Source organism: Salvelinus alpinus, chromosome 21, assembly GCF_045679555.1.
Source record: "Salvelinus alpinus chromosome 21, SLU_Salpinus.1, whole genome shotgun sequence".
In the NCBI taxonomy this organism is placed as follows: domain Eukaryota; kingdom Metazoa; phylum Chordata; class Actinopteri; order Salmoniformes; family Salmonidae; genus Salvelinus; species Salvelinus alpinus.
Genome location: NC_092106.1, coordinates 48,562,158 through 48,586,249, shown reverse-complemented (window position 1 = coordinate 48,586,249; position 24,092 = coordinate 48,562,158). Strand labels below are relative to the sequence as shown.

Below are 24,092 nucleotides of genomic sequence, written 5' to 3'. Positions count from 1 at the left end.
TCCGCATGTGCACCTGTGGTGGGGTAGTGTAGGGTAGTGTATTGTAGGGTAGGGTAGTGTAGGGTAGTGTATTGTAGGGTAGGGTAGTGTAGGGTAGTGTATTGTAGGGTAGTGTAGGGTAGAGTAGGGTTGGGTAGGGTAGGGTAGTGTAGGGTTGGGTAGTGTAGGGTAGTGTATTGTAGTGTATTGTAGGCTAGTGTAGGGTACTGTAGGGTAGAGTAGGGTTGGGTAGGGTAGTGTAGGGTTGGGTAGTGTAGGGTAGTGTATTGTAGTGTATTGTAGGGTAGTGTAGGGTACTGTAGGGTAGTGTAGGGTTGGGTAGGGTAGTGTAGGGTAGGGTAGTGTAGGTTAGTGTATTGTAGTGTATTGTAGGGTACTGTAGGGTACTGTAGGGTAGTGTATTGTAGGGTACTGTAGGGTACTGTAGGGTAGTGTATTGTAGGGTAGGGTAGTGTAGGGTTGGGTAGTGTAGTGTAGTGTAGTGTATGGTAGGGTAGAGTAGGGTAGTGTAGGGTTGGGTAGTGTAGGGTAGGGTAGGGTAGTGTAGGGTAGTGTAGGGTAGTGTAGGGTAGGGTAGTGTAGTGTAGGGTAGTGTAGGGTACTGTAGGGTAGTGTAGGGTAGTGTATTGTAGGGTAGTGTAGTGTAGGGTAGTGTAGGGTACTGTAGGGTATTGTAGGGTTGGGTAGTGTAGGGTAGTGTATTGTAGGGTTGGAGAGTGTAGTGTAGTGTAGGGTAGTGTATTGTAGGGTAGGGTAGGGTAGTGTAGGGTAGTGTAGGGTAGGGTAGTGTAGGGTTGGGTAGTGTAGGGTAGGGTAGTGTATTGTAGTGTAGGGTAGAGTAGGGTACTGTAGGGTAGTGTATTGTAGGGTACTGTAGGGTACTGTAGGGTAGTGTATTGTAGGGTAGGGTAGTGTATTGTAGGGTAGTGTATTGTAGGGAAGGGTACTGTAGGGTAGTGTAGGGTTGGGTAGTGTAGTGTAGTGTAGGGTAGTGTATTGTAGGGTAGTGTAGGGTAGTGTATTGTAGGGTAGGGTAGTGTAGGGTTGGGTAGTGTAGTGTAGTGTAGGGTAGGGTAGAGTAGGGTAGTGTAGGGTTGGGTAGTGTAGGGTAGTGTAGGGTAGTTTAGGGTAGTGTAGGGTAGGGTAGTGTAGTGTAGGGTAGTGTAGGGTACTGTAGGGTAGTGTAGGGTAGTGTATTGTAGGGTAGTGTAGTGTAGGGTAGTGTAGGGTACTGTAGGGTAGTGTAGGGTTGGGTAGTGTAGGGTAGTGTATTGTAGGGTTGTGTAGTGTAGTGTAGGGTAGTGTATTGTAGGGTAGGGTAGGGTAGTGTAGGGTAGTGTAGGGTAGGGTAGTGTAGTGTAGGGTTGGGTAGTGTAGGGTAGGGTAGTGTATTGCAGTGTAGGGTAGAGTAGGGTACTGTAGGGTAGTGTAGGGCAGTGTATTGTAGGGTAGTGTAGTGTAGGGTAGTGTAGGGTACTGTAGGGTAGTGTAGGGTTGGGTAGTGTAGGGTAGTGTATTGTAGGGTTGGGTAGTGTAGTGTAGTGTAGGGTAGTGTATTGTAGGGTAGGGTAGGGTAGTGTAGGGTAGTGTAGGGTAGGGTAGTGTAGTGTAGGGTTGGGTAGTGTAGGGTAGGGTAGGGTAGTGTATTGTAGTGTAGGGTAGAGTAGGGTACTGTAGGGTAGTGTATTGTAGGGTACTGCAGGGTACTGTAGGGTAGTGTATTGTAGGGTAGGGTAGTGTATTGTAGGGTAGTGTATTGTAGGGAAGGGTACTGTAGGGTAGTGTAGGGTTGGGTAGTGTAGTGCAGTGTAGGGTAGTGTATTGTAGGGTAGTGTAGGGTAGTGTAGGGTAGGGTAGTGTAGGGTTGGGTAGTGTAGGGTAGGGTAGTGTAGGGTAGGGTAGGGTAGAGTAGGGTACTGTAGGGTACTGTATTGTAGGGTACTGTAGGGTAGTGTATTGTAGGGTAGGGTAGTGTAGGGTTGGGTAGTGTAGTGTAGTGTAGGGTAGGGTAGAGTAGGGTAGTGTAGGGTTGTGTAGGGTAGGGTACTGTAGGGTACTGTAGGGTAGTGTAGGGTACTGTAGGGTAGTGTAGGGTTGGGTAGTGTAGTGTAGTGTAGGGTAGGGTAGTGTAGGGTTGGGTAGTGTAGGGTAGTGTATTGTAGGGTAGGGTAGGGTAGGGTAGTGTAGGGTAGTGTAGGGTAGTGTAGGGTAGTGTAGGGTAGGGTAGTGTATTGTAGGGTAGTGTAGGGTACTGTAGGGTAGTGTAGGGTAGGGTTGGGTAGGGTTGGGTAGTGTAGGGTAGTGTAGGGTAGGGTAGTGTATTGTAGTGTAGGGTAGTGTAGGGTTGGGTAGTGTAGGGTAGTGTAGGGTTGGGTGGTGTAGGGTAGTGTATTGTAGGGTAGTGTAGGGTAGTGTAGTGTAGGGTAGTGTAGGGTTGGGTAGTGTAGGGTAGGGTAGTGTAGGGTTTGGTAGTGTAGTGTAGGGTAATGTATTGTAGGGTGCTGTAGTGTAGTGTAGAGTAGAGTAGGGTAGGGTGCTGTAGGGTAGTGTAGAGTAGAGTAGGGTAGGGTAGTGTAGGGTAGTGTAGGGTAGGGTTGGGTAGGGTTGGGTAGTGTAGGGTAGTGTAGGGTAGGGTAGTGTGGTGTAGGGTAGGGTAGTGTAGGGTAGTGTAGGGTAGTGTATTGTAGGGTAGTGTAGTGTAGGGTAGTGTAGGGTACTGTAGGGTAGTGTAGGGTTGGGTAGTGTAGGGTAGTGTATTGTAGGGTTGGGTAGTGTAGTGTAGTGTAGGGTAGTGTATTGTAGGGTAGGGTAGGGTAGTGTAGGGTAGTGTAGGGTAGGGTAGTGTAGTGTAGGGTTGGGTAGTGTAGGGTAGGGTAGTGTATTGTAGTGTAGGGTAGAGTAGGGTACTGTAGGGTAGTGTAGGGCAGTGTATTGTAGGGTAGTGTAGGGTACTGTAGGGTAGTGTATTGTAGGGTAGGGTAGTGTATTGTAGGGTAGTGTATTGTAGGGAAGGGTACTGTAGGGTAGTGTAGGGTTGGGTAGTGTAGTGTAGTGTAGGGTAGTGTATTGTAGGGTAGTGTAGGGTAGTGTATTGTAGGGTAGGGTAGTGTAGGGTTGGGTAGTGTAGTGTAGTGTAGGGTAGGGTAGAGTAGGGTAGTGTAGGGTTGGGTAGTGTAGGGTAGTGTAGGGTAGTTTAGGGTAGTGTAGGGTAGGGTAGTGTAGTGTAGGGTAGTGTAGGGTACTGTAGGGTAGTGTAGGGTAGTGTATTGTAGGGTAGTGTAGTGTAGGGTAGTGTAGGGTACTGTAGGGTAGTGTAGGGTTGGGTAGTGTAGGGTAGTGTATTGTAGGGTTGTGTAGTGTAGTGTAGGGTAGTGTATTGTAGGGTAGGGTAGGGTAGTGTAGGGTAGTGTAGGGTAGGGTAGTGTAGTGTAGGGTTGGGTAGTGTAGGGTAGGGTAGTGTATTGTAGTGTAGGGTAGAGTAGGGTACTGTAGGGTAGTGTAGGGCAGTGTATTGTAGGGTAGTGTAGTGTAGGGTAGTGTAGGGTACTGTAGGGTAGTGTATTGTAGGGTTGGGTAGTGTAGTGTAGTGTAGGGTAGTGTATTGTAGGGTAGGGTAGGGTAGTGTAGGGTAGTGTAGGGTAGGGTAGTGTAGTGTAGGGTTGGGTAGTGTAGGGTAGGGTAGTGTATTGTAGTGTAGGGTAGAGTAGGGTACTGTAGGGTAGTGTATTGTAGGGTACTGCAGGGTACTGTAGGGTAGTGTATTGTAGGGTAGGGTAGTGTATTGTAGGGTAGTGTATTGTAGGGAAGGGTACTGTAGGGTAGTGTAGGGTTGGGTAGTGTAGTGCAGTGTAGGGTAGTGTATTGTAGGGTAGTGTAGGGTAGTGTAGGGTAGGGTAGTGTAGGGTTGGGTAGTGTAGGGTAGGGTAGTGTAGGGTAGGGTAGGGTAGAGTAGGGTACTGTAGGGTACTGTATTGTAGGGTACTGTAGGGTAGTGTATTGTAGGGTAGGGTAGTGTAGGGTTGGGTAGTGTAGTGTAGTGTAGGGTAGGGTAGAGTAGGGTAGTGTAGGGTTGTGTAGGGTAGGGTACTGTAGGGTACTGTAGGGTAGTGTAGGGTACTGTAGGGTAGTGTAGGGTTGGGTAGTGTAGTGTAGTGTAGGGTAGGGTAGTGTAGGGTTGGGTAGTGTAGGGTAGTGTATTGTAGGGTAGGGTAGGGTAGGGTAGTGTAGGGTAGTGTAGGGTAGTGTAGGGTAGTGTAGGGTAGGGTAGTGTATTGTAGGGTAGTGTAGGGTACTGTAGGGTAGTGTAGGGTAGGGTTGGGTAGGGTTGGGTAGTGTAGGGTAGTGTAGGGTAGGGTAGTGTATTGTAGTGTAGGGTAGTGTAGGGTTGGGTAGTGTAGGGTAGTGTAGGGTTGGGTGGTGTAGGGTAGTGTATTGTAGGGTAGTGTAGGGTAGTGTAGTGTAGGGTAGTGTAGGGTTGGGTAGTGTAGGGTAGGGTAGTGTAGGGTTTGGTAGTGTAGTGTAGGGTAATGTATTGTAGGGTGCTGTAGTGTAGTGTAGAGTAGAGTAGGGTAGGGTGCTGTAGGGTAGTGTAGAGTAGAGTAGGGTAGGGTAGTGTAGGGTAGTGTAGGGTAGGGTTGGGTAGGGTTGGGTAGTGTAGGGTAGTGTAGGGTAGGGTAGTGTGGTGTAGGGTAGGGTAGTGTAGGGTAGTGTAGGGTAGTGTATTGTAGGGTAGTGTAGTGTAGGGTAGTGTAGGGTACTGTAGGGTAGTGTAGGGTTGGGTAGTGTAGGGTAGTGTATTGTAGGGTTGGGTAGTGTAGTGTAGTGTAGGGTAGTGTATTGTAGGGTAGGGTAGGGTAGTGTAGGGTAGTGTAGGGTAGGGTAGTGTAGTGTAGGGTTGGGTAGTGTAGGGTAGGGTAGTGTATTGTAGTGTAGGGTAGAGTAGGGTACTGTAGGGTAGTGTAGGGCAGTGTATTGTAGGGTAGTGTAGTGTAGGGTAGTGTAGGGTACTGTAGGGTAGTGTAGGGTAGGGTTGGGTAGGGTTGGGTAGTGTAGGGTAGTGTAGGGTAGGGTAGTGTATTGTAGTGTAGGGTAGTGTAGGGTTGGGTAGTGTAGGGTAGTGTAGGGTTGGGTGGTGTAGGGTAGTGTATTGTAGGGTAGTGTAGGGTAGTGTATTGTAGGGTAGTGTAGGGTTGGGTAGTGTAGGGTAGGGTAGTGTAGGGTTTGGTAGTGTAGTGTAGGGTAATGTATTGTAGGGTGCTGTAGTGTAGTGTAGAGTAGAGTAGGGTAGGGTGCTGTAGGGTAGTGTAGGGTAGGGTGGTGTAGGGTAGTGTAGGGTAGTGTAGGGTAGGGTAGTGTAGGGTAGTGTAGGGTAGTGTAGGGTAGTGTATTGTAGGGTGGTGTAGGGTAGTGTGGTGTAGGGTAGTGTAGTGTATTGTAGGGTGGTGTAGGATAGTGTAGTGTAGGGTAGTGTAGGGTAGTGTAGGGTAGGGTGGTGTAGGGTGGTGTAGGGTAGGGTAGGGTAGTGTATTGTAGAGTAGTGTAGGGTAGTGTAGGGTAGGGTACTGTAGGGTAGTGTAGGGTAGGTTAGTGTTGTGTAGGGTAGTGTAGGGTAGGGCAGTGTGGTGTAGGGTAGGGTAGTGTAGGGTAATGTATTGTAGGGTAGTGTAGGGTTGGGTAGGGTAGGGTAGTGTAGGGTAGGGTAGTGTAGGGTAATGTATTGTAGGGTAGTGTAGGGTAGTGTAGGGTAGTGTATTGTAGTGTATTGTAGGGTAGTGTAGGGTACTGTAGGGTAGTGTAGGGTTGGGTAGGGTAGGGTAGTGTAGGGTTGGGTAGTGTAGGGTAGGGTAGGGTAGTGTAGGGTAGTGTAGGGTAGGGTAGGGTAGGGTAGTGTAGGGTAGGGTACTGTAGGGTAGTTTAGGGTAGTGTATTGTAGGGTAGGGTAGTGTAGTGGAGGGTAGTGTAGTGTAGGGTAGTGTAGGGTACTGTAGGGTAGTGTAGGGTTGGGTAGTGTAGGGTAGTGTATTGTAGGGTTGGGTAGTGTAGTGTAGTGTAGGGTAGTGTATTGTAGGGTAGTGTAGGGTAGTGTAGGGTAGGGTAGTGTAGGGTTGGGTAGTGTAGGGTAGGGTGGTGTATTGTCTGTAGGGTAGAGTAGGGTACTGTAGGGTAGTGTATTGTAGGGTACTGTAGGGTACTGTAGGGTAGTGTATTGTAGGGTAGGGTAGTGTATTGTAGGGTAGTGTATTGTAGGGTAGGGTACTGTAGGGTAGTGTAGGGTTGGGTAGTGTAGGGTAGTGTATTGTAGGGTAGTGTAGGGTAGGGTAGTGTAGGGTTGGGTAGTGTATTGTAGTGTAGGGTAGAGTAGGGTACTGTAGGGTAGTGTATTGTAGGGTACTGTAGGGTAGTGTATTGTAGGGTAGGGTAGTGTAGGGTTGGGTAGTGTAGTGTAGGGTAGGATTGTGTAGGGTAGGGTAGTGTAGGGTACTGTAGGGTAGTGTAGGGTACTGTAGGGTAGTGTAGGGTTGGGTAGTGTAGTGTAGTGTAGGGTAGGGTAGTGTAGGGTTGGGTAGTGTAGGGTAGTGTATTGTAGGGTAGGGTAGGGTAGTGTAGGGTAGTGTAGTGTAGGGTTGGGTAGTGTATTGTAGGGTACTGTAGGGTACTGTAGGGTTGTGTAGGGTAGTGTAGGGTAGTGTAGGGTAGGGTAGTGTAGGGTACTGTAGGGTAGTGAAGGATAGGGTTGGGTAGGGTTGGGTAGTGTAGGGTAGTGTAGGGTAGTGTAGTGTAGGGTATTGTAGTGTAGAGTAGTGTAGGGTTGGGTAGTGTAGGGTAGTGTATTGTAGGGTAGTGTAGGGTAGTGTATTGTAGAGTAGTGTAGTGTTGGGTAGTGTAGGGTAGTGTAGGGTTGGGTAGTGTAGTGTAGTGTAGTGTAGTGTAGGGTAGTGTATTGTAGGGAGGTGTAGTGTAGTGTAGGGTAGGGTAGGGTGCTGTAGGGTAGTGTAGGGTAGTGTAGGGTAGTGTATTGTAGGGTAGGGTTGGGTAGTGTAGGGTAGGGTAGTGTAGTGTAGTGTAGGGTAGTGTAGGGTTGGGTAGTGTAGGGTAGGGTGGTGTAGGGTAGTGTAGGGTAGTGTAGGGTAGTGTATTGTAGGGTGGTGTAGGGTACTGTAGTGTAGGGTAGTGTAGTGTAGTGTAGTGTATTGTAGAGTGGTGTAGGGTAGTGTAGTGTAGGGTTGGGTAGTGTAGGGTAGTGTAGGGTAGTGTAGGGTAGTGTATTGTAGGGTGGTGTAGGGTAGGGTAGTGTAGGGTAGTGTAGGGTAGGGTAGTGTAGGGTAGGGTGGTGTAGGGTAGGGTAGTGTGTTGTAGGGTAGTGTAGGGTAGGGTGGTGTAGTGTAGGGTAGGGTAGTGTAGGGTAGGGTAGTGTAGTGTAGGGGAGTATAGGGTAGGGTGGTGTAGTGTAGGGTAGTGTAGTGTAGGGTAGTGTAGGGTAGGGTGGTGTAGTGTAGGGTAGTGTAAGGTGGTGTAGTGTAGGGTAGGATTGTGTAGGGTAGGGTAGTGTAGGGTACTGTAGGGTAGTGTAGGGTACTGTAGGGTAGTGTAGGGTTGGGTAGTGTAGTGAAGTGTAGGGTAGGGTAGTGTAGGGTTGGGTAGTGTAGGGTAGTGTATTGTAGGGTAGGGTAGGGTAGTGTAGGGTAGTGTAGTGTAGGGTTGGGTAGTGTATTGTAGGGTACTGTAGGGTACTGTAGGGTTGTGTAGGGTAGTGTAGGGTAGTGTAGGGTAGGGTAGTGTAGGGTACTGTAGGGTAGTGAAGGATAGGGTTGGGTAGGGTTGGGTAGTGTAGGGTAGTGTAGGGTAGTGTAGTGTAGGGTATTGTAGTGTAGAGTAGTGTAGGGTTGGGTAGTGTAGGGTAGTGTATTGTAGGGTAGTGTAGGGTAGTGTATTGTAGAGTAGTGTAGGGTTGGGTAGTGTAGGGTAGTGTAGGGTTGGGTAGTGTAGTGTAGTGTAGTGTAGTGTAGGGTAGTGTATTGTAGGGTGGTGTAGTGTAGTGTAGGGTAGGGTAGGGTGCTGTAGGGTAGTGTAGGGTAGTGTAGGGTAGTGTATTGTAGGGTAGGGTTGGGTAGTGTAGGGTAGGGTAGTGTAGTGTAGTGTAGGGTAGTGTAGGGTTGGGTAGTGTAGGGTAGGGTGGTGTAGGGTAGTGTAGGGTAGTGTAGGGTAGTGTAGGGTAGTGTATTGTAGGGTGGTGTAGGGTACTGTAGTGTAGGGTAGTGTAGTGTAGTGTAGTGTATTGTAGAGTGGTGTAGGGTAGTGTAGTGTAGGGTTGGGTAGTGTAGGGTAGTGTAGGGTAGTGTAGGGTAGTGTAGGGTAGTGTATTGTAGGGTGGTGTAGGGTAGGGTAGTGTAGGGTAGTGTAGGGTAGGGTAGTGTAGGGTAGGGTGGTGTAGGGTAGGGTAGTGTGTTGTAGGGTAGTGTAGGGTAGGGTGGTGTAGTGTAGGGTAGGGTAGTGTAGGGTAGGGTAGTGTAGTGTAGGGGAGTATAGGGTAGGGTGGTGTAGTGTAGGGTAGTGTAGTGTAGGGTAGTGTAGGGTAGGGTGGTGTAGTGTAGGGTAGTGTAAGGTGGTGTAGTGTAGGGTAGTGTAGTGTAGGGTAGTGTAGGGTAGGGTGGTGTAGTGTAGGGTAGTGTAGGGTAGGGTGGTGTAGGGTAGGGTAGTGTAGGGTGGTGTAGTGTAGGGTAGTGTAGGGTAGGGTACTGTAGGGTAGTGTAGGGTTGGGTAGTGTAGGGTTGGATAGTGTAGGGTAGTGTAGGGTAGGGTAGTGTAGGGTAGGGTAGTGTAGGGTAGTGTAGGGTAGTGTAGGGTTGGGTAGTGTAGGGTAGGGTAGGGTAGTGTAGGGTAGGGTACTGTAGGGTAGTGTAGGGTAGGGTAGTGTGGTGTAGGGTACTGTAGGGTAGTGTAGGGTAGGGTAGTGTAGGGTAGTGTAGGGTTGGGTAGTGTAGTGTAGGGTAGTGTAGGGTAGGGTGGTGTAGTGTAGGGTAGGGTTATGTAGGGTAGGGTGGTGTAGGGTAGGGTAGTGTAGGGTGGTGTAGTGTAGGGTAGTGTAGGGTAGGGTACTGTAGGGTAGTGTAGCGTTGGGTAGTGTAGGGTTGGATAGTGTAGGGTAGTGTAGGGTAGGGTAGTGTAGGGTAGTGTAGGGTAGGGTAGTGTAGGGTAGTGTAGTGTAGGGTAGGGTAGGGTAGTGTAGGGTAGGGTAGTGTAGGGTAGTGTAGAGTAGGGTAGTGTGGTGTAGGGTACTGTAGGGTAGTGTAGGGTAGGGTAGTGTAGGGTAGTGTAGGGTTGGGTAGTGTAGGGTAGTGTAGGGTAGGGTAGTGTGGTGTAGGGTAGGGTAGTGTAGGGTAGGGTAGTGTAGGGTAGGGTACTGTAGGGTAGTGTAGGGTAGGGTAGTATGGTGTAGGGTAGTGTAGGGTAGTGTAGGGTTGGGTAGTGTAGGGTAGTGTAGGGTAGTGTAGGGTAGTGTAGTGTAGGGTAGTGTAGGGTAGTGTAGGGTTGGGTAGTGTAGGGTAGTGTAGTGTAGGGTGGTGTAGGGTAGTGTAGGGTAGGGTTGGGTAGTGTAGCGTAGTGTAGTGTAGTTGTAGGGTACTGTAGGGTAGTGTAGGGTAGGGTAGGGTACTGTATGGTAGGGTAGAGTAGGGTACTGAAGTGGTCAAAAGTAGTGCACTATATAGGGAAGAGGGTGCCATTTGGGACACATTCTAGAACAAGGTAAATCAGAACTGATCTAGAACCCTACTGATCATATATAATAGAGTCTAGATTATTATATACAAAACATCAGAATAAATAGTGAATACTTCCTGGGCCCTATAGTCAGGTGACACTATCGGCCCGTCCCAAATGGCACCACATTCCCTATATAATGCACTACTTCTGACTAGGGCCCATGGGCTCTGGTGAAAAGTAGTGCCCTACAGAGATCTTATATTGAGCAAGGTTTGCTACAGCAGGAAAATAATCCTGCAGCAACAGGAAATGTGATTTAATGGAAGTTACAAGCTTCAGAAGGCTTTTTAAAACCTCAAATACACTATACATTTTACATGTCTTGCCTTGCAGGAAAGTTATCCTGTAACAAGGTGATCAAATGAAGATCCTACATCTGTATATAGGGAATATGGTACAATTATCAATAAACCATCCCTTTTAGTTAATACCTACGATCACACTCTCCCGATGATTAATTTGACAGTCCTTTTAAACCCATAGTGTTTCATCCCTTTTAGTTAATACCTACGATCACACTCTCCCGATGACTAGTTTGACAGTCCTTTTAAACCCATAGTGTTTCATCCCTTTTAGTTAATACCTACGATCACACTCTCCCGATGACTAGTTTGACAGTCCTTTTAAACCCATAGTGTTTCTATTATAGAGATAATGTATTATATTTCATGATGTGGATTCTGGTCTATCTGAGCTTCAAGAAAATGGCTGTACCATGGTCTCTATCCTACTCTATGGTCTCTATCCTACTCTATGGTCTCTATCCTACTCTATCCTACTCTATCCTCCTCTATGGTCTCTATCCTCCTCTATGGTCTCTATCCTACTCTATGGTCTCTATCCTGCTCTATGGTCTCTATCCTCTTCTATGGTCTCTATCCTACTCTATGGTCTCTATCCTACTCTATGGTCTCTATCCTACTCTATCCTACTCTATCCTCCTCTATGGTCTCTATCCTCCTCTATGGTCTCTATCCTACTCTATGGTCTCTATCCTGCTCTATGGTCTCTATCCTCTTCTATGGTCTCTATCCTGCTCTATGGTCTCTATCCTCTTCTATGGTCTCTATCCTACTCTATGGTCTCTATCCTACTCGATGGTCTCTATCCTACTCTATCCTACTCTATCCTCCTCTATGGTCTCTATCCTCTTCTATGGTCTCTATCCTACTCTATGGTCTCTATCCTGCTCTATGGTCTCTATCCTCTTCTATGGTCTCTATCCTGCTCTATGGTCTCTATCCTCTTCTATGGTCTCTATCCTACTCTATGGTCTCTATCCTCCTCTATATCCTCTATATCCACCCAGCATCACTTTCAGATAATAACTGATCACACTCCCGACTGGTTCACTCACAGCCATTTAAATCCAGGGTGTGGCTACTGTCTATTCCATCCCATCTTTAATCTATTGAATAACTTTAAAATGAGGATTACACTAGAGGGAAAGTACTATGGCCTGTGACGAAGGGTTGACTGAACTGTGTGTATAGATAAAAAATGTAACTAAATGCAATTCTCATTTCTCATTACGGAGCTCTACCGTGCGATCATTTTAATCGCATATGAGCCTAAATATTTTTTGCTGGAATATTAATTTAGGCGCACCAGTGCGCATAGAAACATTAAGGATTCTAGTTTTAAAAACTCAAATACTTTTTTTATTGTGCTCCTAAATGTCATTGTGTGCGCCTACATTTTTCAACTTAGGCGCACACGTGCTCCTAGTAAAACCTGCCAGTGTAGAGCCCTGCTATATTCCGTTCCCAGGCCCACGTGCATAGGAATATACTATATGATTGGAACTAATGATTTAATAGTGCAGTCGTAAGATCAAAGTTTAATTAACTTTTTTTTTTGCAAATACAAACACATATTTGCACCTTGATGGCACAGTAATTGAGCTCAAGGTGATTGTCATATATCAAGCAATCCAGACAATTGTATAGGACCAGGTATAAAACCCAGTTGACTGAATAAATTATGAATCGAAAATTCCGATGCTAAAATCAACCTTACCGATTCTAAGGACTTGCTGCCAACTCAGCCAAAACTCTGCCATCAAGGAAAGCAGCGGAAACAACAGTCCCTTCCTTGTCGCCATGGTACTCGCTCCAAAATAAAAATGAACATTGATGTCTGTTTTTCTTTCTGCTTTTAATTCATGCTGATATCTTGCCAGTTCTCGTATCCGTATCGAACATAAATCGACATCCGACCCACATTTTTCCTCTTATACATTATGACGAGAGACATAAAAACACTATTTTCTCCTTTTAAAATAGTTCCTTATAAAACTCTGAACTAGACCCGTTTTCCCATTCTAGAATCCCATTTGTGTTAGCAGCGTTTGATTCCCCATTTCAGATAGTCCCAAAAACAATCTATCTCCTCTTTCATCGTTGCCAGCGCATACTTGGAACTGTGATACTTGCGAGCGTCTCTCTCTCCCGTGCGCGCACTCAATTGAGGGCACAGCCAAGCCGGTGTTGATCCGCAAACATGGATACGTTCAGAAGATTAACTTGAAATCTGGCTACAGCCGACCTCGACAACTCGTCTTTGCTTTAGTACACCGAGGAATGATTAAATCTTTGCTCCAGTCGTGATGGGAAACGCAGATCTAATCTTCAGAATAGTCGTTGCTGCTGACGCTCCGGGGAAGATTAACCACGGAGGGAGTCAGGCTATACCTCTCCTCTCCAACGGCTGATCTCTCTGCCACAGCCTGATGAAAAAAGAGACCCACGTTACTTTGTTCTTCCATAGTTTACCTACTTTCAAAAGAAGAGGGGTTTCACTATTCTAACAGTTATGTTGGAGAGACAACGGATCTGAGGACAGGCGGGATTTGGGGCAGTAAATATATCTGCTTTTTTCTTTTTTGTTGTAGGGCACATATTTTATCTGCTGATGCCCGTGTTGATTCATTCTACTGAAAACACAAGACGCCTTCACTAGCCTACTGCAGACTATCAAAGAGCTGTATATGATCTTATAGGTTTAGTCTCAAACGGTTCCCTATTCCCTTTACAGTGCACGACTTTTGACCATGACCCAGCATTGAAAATACAACGCTGTAAAACATATATATATTTTTTTCAATGTTTGTAACACATTGGGTTGTTTTTCTCTGTCCTATTTATAGTGAGCTGTCCAGAGGCAAATAACACATCGTTTAGTGGTCCATGAACTATGAACTGTAACATTAGATGGTTCCTGAGATGGGTTGAGGCTAGAGGGCTTCAGATCATTATCTACATCCCAAATGGCACCCTATTCCCTATATAGTGCACTACTTTTAACCAGGGCCCGATGGGCTATAAAGGGGTTATGGTGCCATTTGGTACTTATAGATATTCCTAAAGGATTAACAGAGCAAGGGCAGAGATCATGCAGTTTAATGACATGATAATAGCACAGTTAGGGAGGGGTGGATGGTGTCCTTAACACACTGTAGGGAGGGGGTGGATGGTGTGCTTAACATACAGTTAGACTCACAGTTAGGGAGGGGGTGGACGGTGTGCTTAACATACAGTTAGACTCACAGTTAGGGAGGGGGTGGACGGTGTGCTTAACACAGAGTTAGACTCACAGTTAGGGAGGGGGTGGACGGTGTGCTTAACATACAGTTAGACTCACAGTTAGGGAGGGGGTGGACGGTGTGCTTAACACAGAGTTAGACTCACAGTTAGGGAGGGGGTGGATGGTGTGCTTAACATACAGTTAGACTCACAGTTAGGGAGGGGGTGGACGGTGTGCTTAACATACAGTTAGACTCACAGTTAGGGAGGGGGTGGACGGTGTGCTTAACATACAGTTAGACTCACAGTTAGGGAGGGGGTGGACGGTGTGCTTAACATACAGTTAGACTCACAGTTAGGGAGGGGGTGGACGGTGTCCTTAACACAGAGTTAGACTCACAGTTAGGGAGAGGGTGGATGGAACGCTTAAGACTCACAGTTAGGGAGAGGGTGGATGGAATGCTTAAGACTCACAGTTAGGGTTATAGTTCATCCAAGTTCAGAAAACATTTTACATTTACATGTTTTATTACAGGCTCAATTTCTATCGGGGGGGGGAGAGAGAGAGAGAGACAGAGAGAGAGAGAGAGAGAGAGAGAGAGAGAGAGAGAGAGAGAGAGAGAGAGAGAGAGAGAGAGAGAGATCGAGACAGAGAGAGAGAGAGAGAGAGAGAGAGAGAGAGAGAGAGAGAGAGAGAGAGAGAGAGAGAGAGAGAGAGAGAGAGAGAGAGAGAGAGAGAGAGAGAGAGAGAGAGAGAGAGAGAGATTACAGCTAAGGCTAAATGTTTACATCCGTATGTAAAGGAAGATGAATCTGATTGGAGGTTTTCTAAAGACCATGTGATCTCAGTTTGAGATGTGCCAGGCTGACCAGATCTAATGTCCATTGCGTCAACATGAATTCAAATTCCACCTTTACCTGGACAGTGCCACCGTCACGGTCAGGTTAGCACATTTGTGATTAGCTTGTGAGCAAGCGAGGAAGCCAAGGGGTATTGTCACAAATAGCACCTTATTCTTTATGTAGTGCACTACTGTTAACCACAGATCATAGGGCACTATATAGGGAATAGGGTGCCATTTGGGACACAAAGTAGACTAGGGAATGAGTTAGGGCTCAATTCAATCTGTATCCTGAAAGTATCCTGTAAAATCAGCTCGATTTAAAGGCAACGTTTCCGTGTTCATGGAAACTGCACTCACGGTAAATGCTGCATACGTCGGCTCAATCGGGAAAATTAAAATGTTTATGCGGATCTCCCGCAATACGGATTGAATCCAGGCCTTAGTGTCCTTAGTACTGATGAGGTGACGCTCCTGTAGTAAGGTCTGGATGGAACACTCATGGTGTTCTCTGCTTCCATCTAGTGGTGAAAAGGAGATATTACACTTACATTACACCGTCACTAACGTTACACTGTCTCTATGTCTCTTCACCGTCACTAACTTTACACTGTCTCTATGTCTCTTCACCGTCACTAACGTTACACTGTCTCTATGTCTCTTCACCGTCACTAACGTTACACTGTCTCTATGTCTCTTCACCGTCACTAACGTTACACTGTCTCTATGTCTCTTCACCGTCACTAACGTTACACTGTCTCTATGTCTCTTCACCGTCACTAACGTTACACTGTCTCTATGTCTCTTCACCGTCACTAACGTTACACTGTCTCTATGTCTCTTCACCGTCACTAACTTTACACTGTCTCTATGTCTCTTCACCGTCACTAACGTTACACTGTCTCTATGTCTCTTCACCGTCACTAACGTTACACTGTCTCTATGTCTTCACTGGCACTAACATTACACTGTCTCTAGAATACAATAAAACTTTGTTGTCCATAAAGGATGGACATTTTTCTTTGGCATCACCTTCCATTAAAACGATCACCAACACACACATTGTCACATCAGACACATTTAAACCATTCACTCCATCATACTACATAACCTAACAACATAGAGGACATTGATACAGTCACTCACAACCGACCGCTGTCCCAACTGCACTGGGTAGATCAGTACACATAGCGATAACATTTTACGTTACATTTAGTAGTCCAACAGCACAAGGAACTAAATGAATATTTGAACACGTTCTTCTTGACCGTGGCCATTCTGAAGCACCAGCCAGAGGGAAGGGTGGTTGCCAACAGCAGTAAGTACCTTCTTTTTGGTTGCCTTGTGGAACAGACTGTTCTACTGTGCCTGTGGTTGACCAATGACGTTGCTGGCTGTGTTATCTATTCTGGTCAGTTTGCTTTTGCTCCTCAGATGACCAGACTGTCATATTGAACGTGAGGATCCTCTCCACCAGCTCAGATTACCAGACTGTCATATTGAACGCGAGGATCCTCTCCACCAGCTCAGATTACCAGACTGTCATATTGAACGTGAGGATCCTCTCCACCAGCTCAGATTACCAGACTGTCATATTGATGCCCTCCACCAGCTCAGATTACCAGACCAGACTGTCATATTGAACGTGAGGATCCTCTCCACCAACTTCATTACCAGACTGTCATATTGAACGTGAGGATCCTCTCCACCGAGCTGCTGTACACCCTCTCAAGAACATCCTAGCTGACCCCAAGCCCTTACATTTCGTGATTTAAAAACAAGCGCTGGCTTGCTTAATGTTAGTGACAGTGGTTGGGACATTGAGAGGTTGTTGCCATTTATGATCAGCTCCTTTGTCTTTTACACATTGATGTGGAGGGCACTTGACCAGCACCGTTCTTGAAGGTTGTTGGTCTGTTTAAAATAGCTATCCCCATCTGAAAAGGCTCCTATTGTTTCCATGAACCTTCGTCTAATTAGCGTAGATAGAGAACAACAACGGTGAAAGGACACACCCCTGGGGCGTCCCTGTGTTCAGGGTCTCTATACTGTGACCAACATTACACTGTCTCTACACTGTCACAAACGTTATACTGTCTCTATACTGTCACTAACATTACACTGTATTTGCTTCTACACTGTGGCCAACATTACACTGTATTTGCTGCTACACTGTGACCAACATTACACTGTCTATACACTGTGACCAACATTACACTGTCTCTACACTGTCACAAATGTTATACTGTCTCTATACTGTCACTAACATTATACTGTCTCTATACTGTCACTAACATTATACTGTCTCTACACTGTCACTAACATTATACTGTCTCTACACTGTCACTAACATTATACTGTCTCTATACTGTCACTAACATTATACTGTCTCTACACTGTCACTAACATTATACTGTCTCTATACTGTCACTAACATTATACTGTCTCTATACTGTCACTAACATTATACTGTTTCTACACTGTCACTAACATTATACTGTCTCTATACTGTCACTAACATTATACTGTCTCTATACTGTCACTAACATTATACTGTCTCTACACGGTCACTAACATTATACTGTCTCTATACTGTCACTAACATTATACTGTCTCTATACTGTCACTAACACTATACTGTCTCTATGTCTCTATACTGTCACTAACATTATACTGTCTCTATGTCTCTATACTGTCACTAACAATATACTGTCTCTGTCTCTATACTGTCACTAACATTATACTGTCTCTGTCTCTATACTGTCACTAACATTATACTGTCACTAACGTTATACTGTCTCTATATCTCTACACTGTCACTAACATTATACTGTCACTAACATTATACTGTCTCTGTCTCTATACTGTCACTAACATTATACTGTCTCTAACATTATACTGTCTCTATATTTCTATACTGTCACTAACATTATACTGTCTCTGTCTCTATACTGTCACTAACATTATACTGTCTCTGTCTCTATACTGTCACTAACATTATACTGTCTCTATATCTCTATACTGTCTCTAAAATTATACTGTCACTAACATTATACTGTCTATGTCTCTATACTGTCTCTAACATTATACTGTCACTAACATTATACTGTCACTAACATTATACTGTCTATGTCTCTATACTGTCACTAACATTATACTGTCACTAACATTATACTGTCACTAACATTATACTGTCTATGTCTCTATACTGTCACTAACATTATACTGTCACTAACATTATACTGTCACTAACATTATACTGTCTCTGTCTCTACACTGTCACTAACATTATACTGTCACTATACTTATACTGTCTCTACACTGTCACTAACATTATACTATCTCTATGTCTCTATACTGTCACTAACATTATACTGTCTCTATACTGTCACTAACATTATACTGTCTCTATACTGTCACTAACATTATACTGTCTCTATATCTCTATACTGTCACTAACATTATACTGTCACTAACGTTATACTGTCTCTATACTGTCACTAACATTATACTGTCTCTATGTCTCTATACTGTCACTAACATTATACTGTCTCTATACTGCCACTAACATTATACTGTCTCTACACTGCCACTAACATTATACTGTCTCTATACTGTCACTAACATTATACTGTCTCTATACTGTCACTAACATTATACTGTCTCTACACTGTCACTAACATTATACTGTCTCTATACTGCCACTAACATTATACTGTCTCTACACTGCCACTAACATTATACTGTCTCTATACTGTCACTAACATTATACTGTCTCTATACTGTCACTAACATTATACTGTCTCTACACTGTCACTAACATTATACTGTCTCTATACTGTCACTAACATTATACTGTCTCTATACTGTCACTAACACTATACTGTCTCTATGTCTCTATACTGTCACTAACATTATACTGTCTCTATGTCTCTATACTGTCACTAACACTATACTGTCTCTGTCTCTATACTGTCACTAACATTATACTGTCTCTGTCTCTATACTGTCACTAACATTATACTGTCTCTGTCTCTATGCTGTCACTAACATTATACTGTCACTAACGTTATACTGTCTCTATATCTCTACACTGTCACTAACATTATACTGTCACTAACATTATACTGTCTATGTCTCTATACTGTCACTAACATTATACTGTCTCTATGTCTCTATACTGTCACTAACACTATACTGTCTCTGTCTCTATACTGTCACTAACATTATACTGTCTCTGTCTCTATACTGTCACTAACATTATACTGTCTCTGTCTCTATACTGTCACTAACATTATACTGTCACTAACGTTATACTGTCTCTATATCTCTACACTGTCACTAACATTATACTGTCACTAACATTATACTGTCTATGTCTCTATACTGTCACTAACATTATACTGTCTCTGTCTCTATACTGTCACTAACATTATACTGTCACTAACATTATACTGTCTCTATATCTCTATACTGTCACTAACATTATACTGTCTCTGTCTCTATACTGTCACTAACATTATACTGTCACTAACATTATACTGTCTCTGTCTCTACACTGTCACTAACATTATACTGTCACTATACTTATACTGTCTCTATATCTCTACACTGTCACTAACATTATACTGTCTCTATACTGTCACTAACATTATACTGTCTCTATACTGTCACTAACATTATACTGTCTCTATACTGTCACTAACATTATACTGTCTCTATGTCTCTATACTGTCACTAACATTATACTGTCACTAACGTTATACTGTCTCTATACTGTCACTAACATTATACTGTCTCTATGTCTCTATACTGTCACTAACATTACACTGTCTCTGTCTCTACACTGTCACTAACATTACACTGTCTCTAGACTGTCACTAACATTACACTGTCTCTAGACTGTCACTAACATTACACTGTCTCTAGACAGTCACTAACATTACACTGTCTCTATACTGTCTCTAACATTACACTGTCTCTAGACTGTCACTAACATTACACTGTCTCTAGACTGTCACTAACATTACACTGTCTCTAGACTGTCACTAACATTACACTGTCTCTATGTCTCTATACTGTCACTAATATTATACTGTCTCTAGACAGTCACTAACATTACACTGTCTCTATACTGTCACTAACATTACACTGTCTCTATACTGTCACTAACATTACACTGTCTCTATACTGTCACTAATATTATACTGTCTCTATACTGTCACTAATATTATACTGTCTCTAGACTGTCACTAACATTACACTGTCTCTATGTCTCTATACTGTCACTAATATTATACTGTCTCTAGACAGTCACTAACATTACACTGTCTCTATACTGTCACTAACATTACACTGTCTCTATACTGTCACTAATATTATACTGTCTCTATACTGTCACTAATATTATACTGTCTCTATGCTGTCACTAATATTATACTGTCTCTAGACTGTCACTAACATTACACTGTCTCTATGTCTCTATACTGTCACTAATATTATACTGTCTCTAGACAGTCACTAACATTACACTGTCTCTATACTGTCACTAACATTACACTGTCTCTATACTGTCACTAACATTACACTGTCTCTATACTGTCACTAATATTATACTGTCTCTATACTGTCACTAATATTATACTGTCTCTAGACTGTCACTAACATTACACTGTCTCTATGTCTCTATACTGTCACTAATATTATACTGTCTCTAGACAGTCACTAACATTACACTGTCTCTATACTGTCACTAACATTACACTGTCTCTATACTGTCACTAATATTATACTGTCTCTATACTGTCACTAATATTATACTGTCTCTATACTGTCACTAATATTATACTGTCTCTAGACTGTCACTAACATTACACTGTCTCTATGTCTCTATACTGTCACTAATATTATACTGTCTCTAGACAGTCACTAACATTACACTGTCTCTATACAGTCACTAACATTACACTGTCTCTATACTGTCTCTAACATTACACTGTCTCTAGACTGTCACTAACATTACACTGTCTCTAGACTGTCACTAACATTACACTGTCTCTAGACTGTCACTAACATTACACTGTCTCTATGTCTCTATACTGTCACTAATATTATACTGTCTCTAGACAGTCACTAACATTACACTGTCTCTATACTGTCACTAACATTACACTGTCTCTATACTGTCACTAACATTACACTGTCTCTATACTGTCACTAATATTATACTGTCTCTATACTGTCACTAATATTATACTGTCTCTAGACTGTCACTAACATTACACTGTCTCTATGTCTCTATACTGTCACTAATATTATACTGTCTCTAGACAGTCACTAACATTACACTGTCTCTATACTGTCACTAACATTACACTGTCTCTATACTGTCACTAATATTATACTGTCTCTATACTGTCACTAATATTATACTGTCTCTATACTGTCACTAATATTATACTGTCTCTAGACAGTCACTAACATTACACTGTCTCTAGACAGTCACTAGGTTCCTTCCTTCAGAACCAGACTGGTGGTGCGTTCCCAAATGGCCCCTTCTTTTTGGAATTTAATATGTGAGAGGCTCCCTACGGTCATCTATACTGTATAATATTATATTGTTATATTATATTATATTTAATATGTGAGAGGCTCCCTACGGTCATCTATACTGTATAATATTATATTGTTATATTATATTATATTTAATATGTGAGAGGCTCCCTACGGTCATCTATACTGTATAATATTATATTGTTATATTATATTATATTTAATATGTGAGAGGCTCCCTACGGTCATCTATACTGTATAATATTATATGGTTATATTATTATTATATTTAATATGTGAGAGGCTCCCTACGGTCATCTATACTGTATAATATTATATTGTTATATTATTATTTATTGTTATATTATTATTATATTTAATATGTGAGAGGCTCCCTACGGTCATCTATACTGTATAATATTATATTGTCATATTATTATTTATTGTTATATTATTATTATATTTAATATGTGAGAGGCTCCCTACGGTCATCTATACTGTATAATATTATATTGTTATATTATATTATATTTAACATGTGAGAGGCTCCCTACGGTCATCTATACTGTATAATATTATATTTAATATGTGAGAGGCTCCCTACGGTCATCTATACTGTATAATATAATATTATATTTAACATGTGAGAGGCTCCCTACGGTCATCTATACTGTATAATATTATATTTAATATGTGAGAGGCTCCCTACGGTCATCTATACTGTATAATATAATATTATATTTAATATGTGAGAGGCTCCCTACGGTCATCTATACTGTATAATATTATATTATATTTAATATGTGAGAGGCTCCCTACGGTCATCTATACTGTATAATATTATATTGTTATATTATATTATATTTAATATGTGAGAGGCTCCCTACGGTCATCTATACAGTATAATATTATATTGTTATATTATATTATATTTAATATGTGAGAGGCTCCCTACGGCCATCTATACTGTATAATATTATATTGTTATATTATATTATATTTAATATGTGAGAGGCTCCCTACGGTCATCTATACTGTATAATATTATATTGTTATATTATATTATATTTAATATGTGAGAGGCTCCCTACGGTCATTGCAGATGTCCTGTCCTCTCTCTTGCAGAAGTGATATGTCCTGTACATAATGAACAGTTGAACATGATAATAGCAGCGTTCCACGCAGTGTTCTTAGGTGACATATTGACTGTGTTTTAATTAGATTGTGTGTCGCTGACGAGGTGTGTTTTCTCAGGGCTCTAGGGGTTTGTGTGTTATGGGACAAACAAACCCAGTGTTACATCCCAAGCGGCAGCCTATGCCCTACATGGTGCACTAGTTTGAACAGAGCCCTATGGGCCCTGGTGGTCAAAAGTAGTCCGCTATATAGGGAATAGGGTGCCACTTGAGACGCAATACACAACAATGTCACCTCTGTTTATATTTCTCCTACATATTTACAAAACAACAGTAATAGGGGTTTCTAGATGCTGTAACTGTCCCTTACGCTCAACATGAATTCAATCATTTAGGCCTAGAATCAATCAGATCAAGCGTTAACCGGGATAGCAGACACCCCATACAGGATGTTTTGGCAGACACCCCATACAGGATGTTTTGGCAGACACCCCATACAGGATGTTTTGGCAGACACCCACATACAGGATGTTTTGGCAGACACCCCATACAGGATGTTTTGGCAGACACCCACATACAGGATGTTTTGGCAGACACCGCATACAGGATGTTTTGGCAGACACCCGCATACAGGATGTTTTGGCAGACACCGCATACAGGATGTTTTGGCAGACACCGCATACAGGATGTTTTGGCAGACACCCGCATACAGGATGTTTTGGCAGACACCCCATACAGGATGTTTTGGCAGACACCGCATACAGGATGTTTTGGCAGACACCCGCATACAGGATGTTTTGGCAGACACCCGCATACAGGATGTTTTGGCAGACACCCGCATACAGGATGTTTTGGCAGACACCCGCATACAGGATGTTTTGGCAGACACCGCATACAGGATGTTTTGGCAGACACCCGCATACAGGATGTTTTGGCAGACACCCGCATACAGGATGTTTTGGCAGACACCCCATACAGGATGTTTTGGCAGACACCCGCATACAGGATGTTTTGGCAGACACCCACATACAGGATGTTTTGGCAGACACCCCATACAGGATGTTTTGGCAGACACCCCATACAGGATGTTTTGGCAGACACCCCATACAGGATGTTTTGGCAGACACCCGCATACAGGATGTTTTGGCAGACACCCCATACAGGATGTTTTGGCAGACACCGCATACCGGATGTTTCGGCAGACACCGCATACAGGATGTTTTGGCAGACACCCGCATACAGGATGTTTTGGCAGACACCCCATACAGGATGTTTTGGCAGACACCCGCATACAGGATGTTTTGGCAGACACCCACATACAGGATGTTTTGGCAGACACCCCATACAGGATGTTTTGGCAGACACCCCATACAGGATGTTTTGGCAGACACCCGCATACAGGATGTTTTGGCAGACACCCGCATACAGGATGTTTTGGCAGACACCCGCATACAGGATGTTTTGGCAGACACCCGCATACAGGATGTTTTGGTGGTGTGTCCGGGGTGGAACTGTGTTGGAGCTGTCAAATCGGTGAGCAGCTGCTCTTGAGATCATTGTGGTGCGGCAGGTAGCCTAGTGGTTAGAGCGTTGGACTAGTAACCAAAAGGTTGCAAGATCGAAGCCATGAGCTGACAAGGTACAAATCTGTCGTTCTGCCCCTGAACAAGGCAGTTAACCCACTGTTCCTAGACCAGTTAACCCACTGTTCCTAGTCCAGTTAACCCACTTTTCCTAGACCAGTTAACCCACTGTTCCTAGACCAGTTAACCCACTGTTCCTAGTCCAGTTAACCCACTGTTCCTAGTCCGTCATTGAAAATAATAATTTGTTTTTAACTGACTTTCAGAAAGTGTAGGCTATATAGAAATAATTACGCTCAAATTGAAAATTCATTAAACAAAATAATGAGGATTTCTATCAGTCTAATGGAGGTGTAGATTACATCTTGGTCTGTTGACTATAGGAGAAAGGAACAGTCTGTTGGCTGTAGGAGTAAGGAACAGTCTGTTGGCTGTAGGAGTAAGGAACAGTCTGTTGGCTGTAGGAGTAAGGAACAGTCTGTTGGCTGTAGGAGTAAGGAACAGTCTGTTGGCTGTAGGAGTAAGGAACAGTCTGTTGGCTGTAGGAGTAAGAAACAGTCTGTTGGCTGTAGGAGTAAGGAACAGTCTGTTGGCTGTAGGAGTAAGGAACAGTCTGTTGGCTGTAGGAGTAAGGAACAGTCTGTTGGCTATAGGAGTAAGGAACAGTCTGTTGGCTGTAGGAGTAAGGAACAG

At 43.5% G+C, this 24,092-nt stretch overlaps 1 protein-coding gene across 2 annotated transcripts in view; it reads right to left on the bottom strand.

Moving 5' to 3' along the window:
- Positions 1–12,593, bottom strand: part of LOC139548413 (glutamate receptor ionotropic, kainate 1) — a 137,941-nt gene extending 125,348 nt beyond the window's left edge. For both annotated transcript variants that reach the window (XM_071358096.1, XM_071358098.1), the window contains exon 1: positions 11,782–12,593. In XM_071358096.1, the coding sequence (XP_071214197.1) occupies positions 11,782–11,866 (85 nt within the window). In that variant the 5' untranslated portion in view covers positions 11,867–12,593. The remainder of the gene's footprint in view (positions 1–11,781) is intronic.
- Between the last annotated feature and the right edge of the window lie 11,499 nt (positions 12,594–24,092).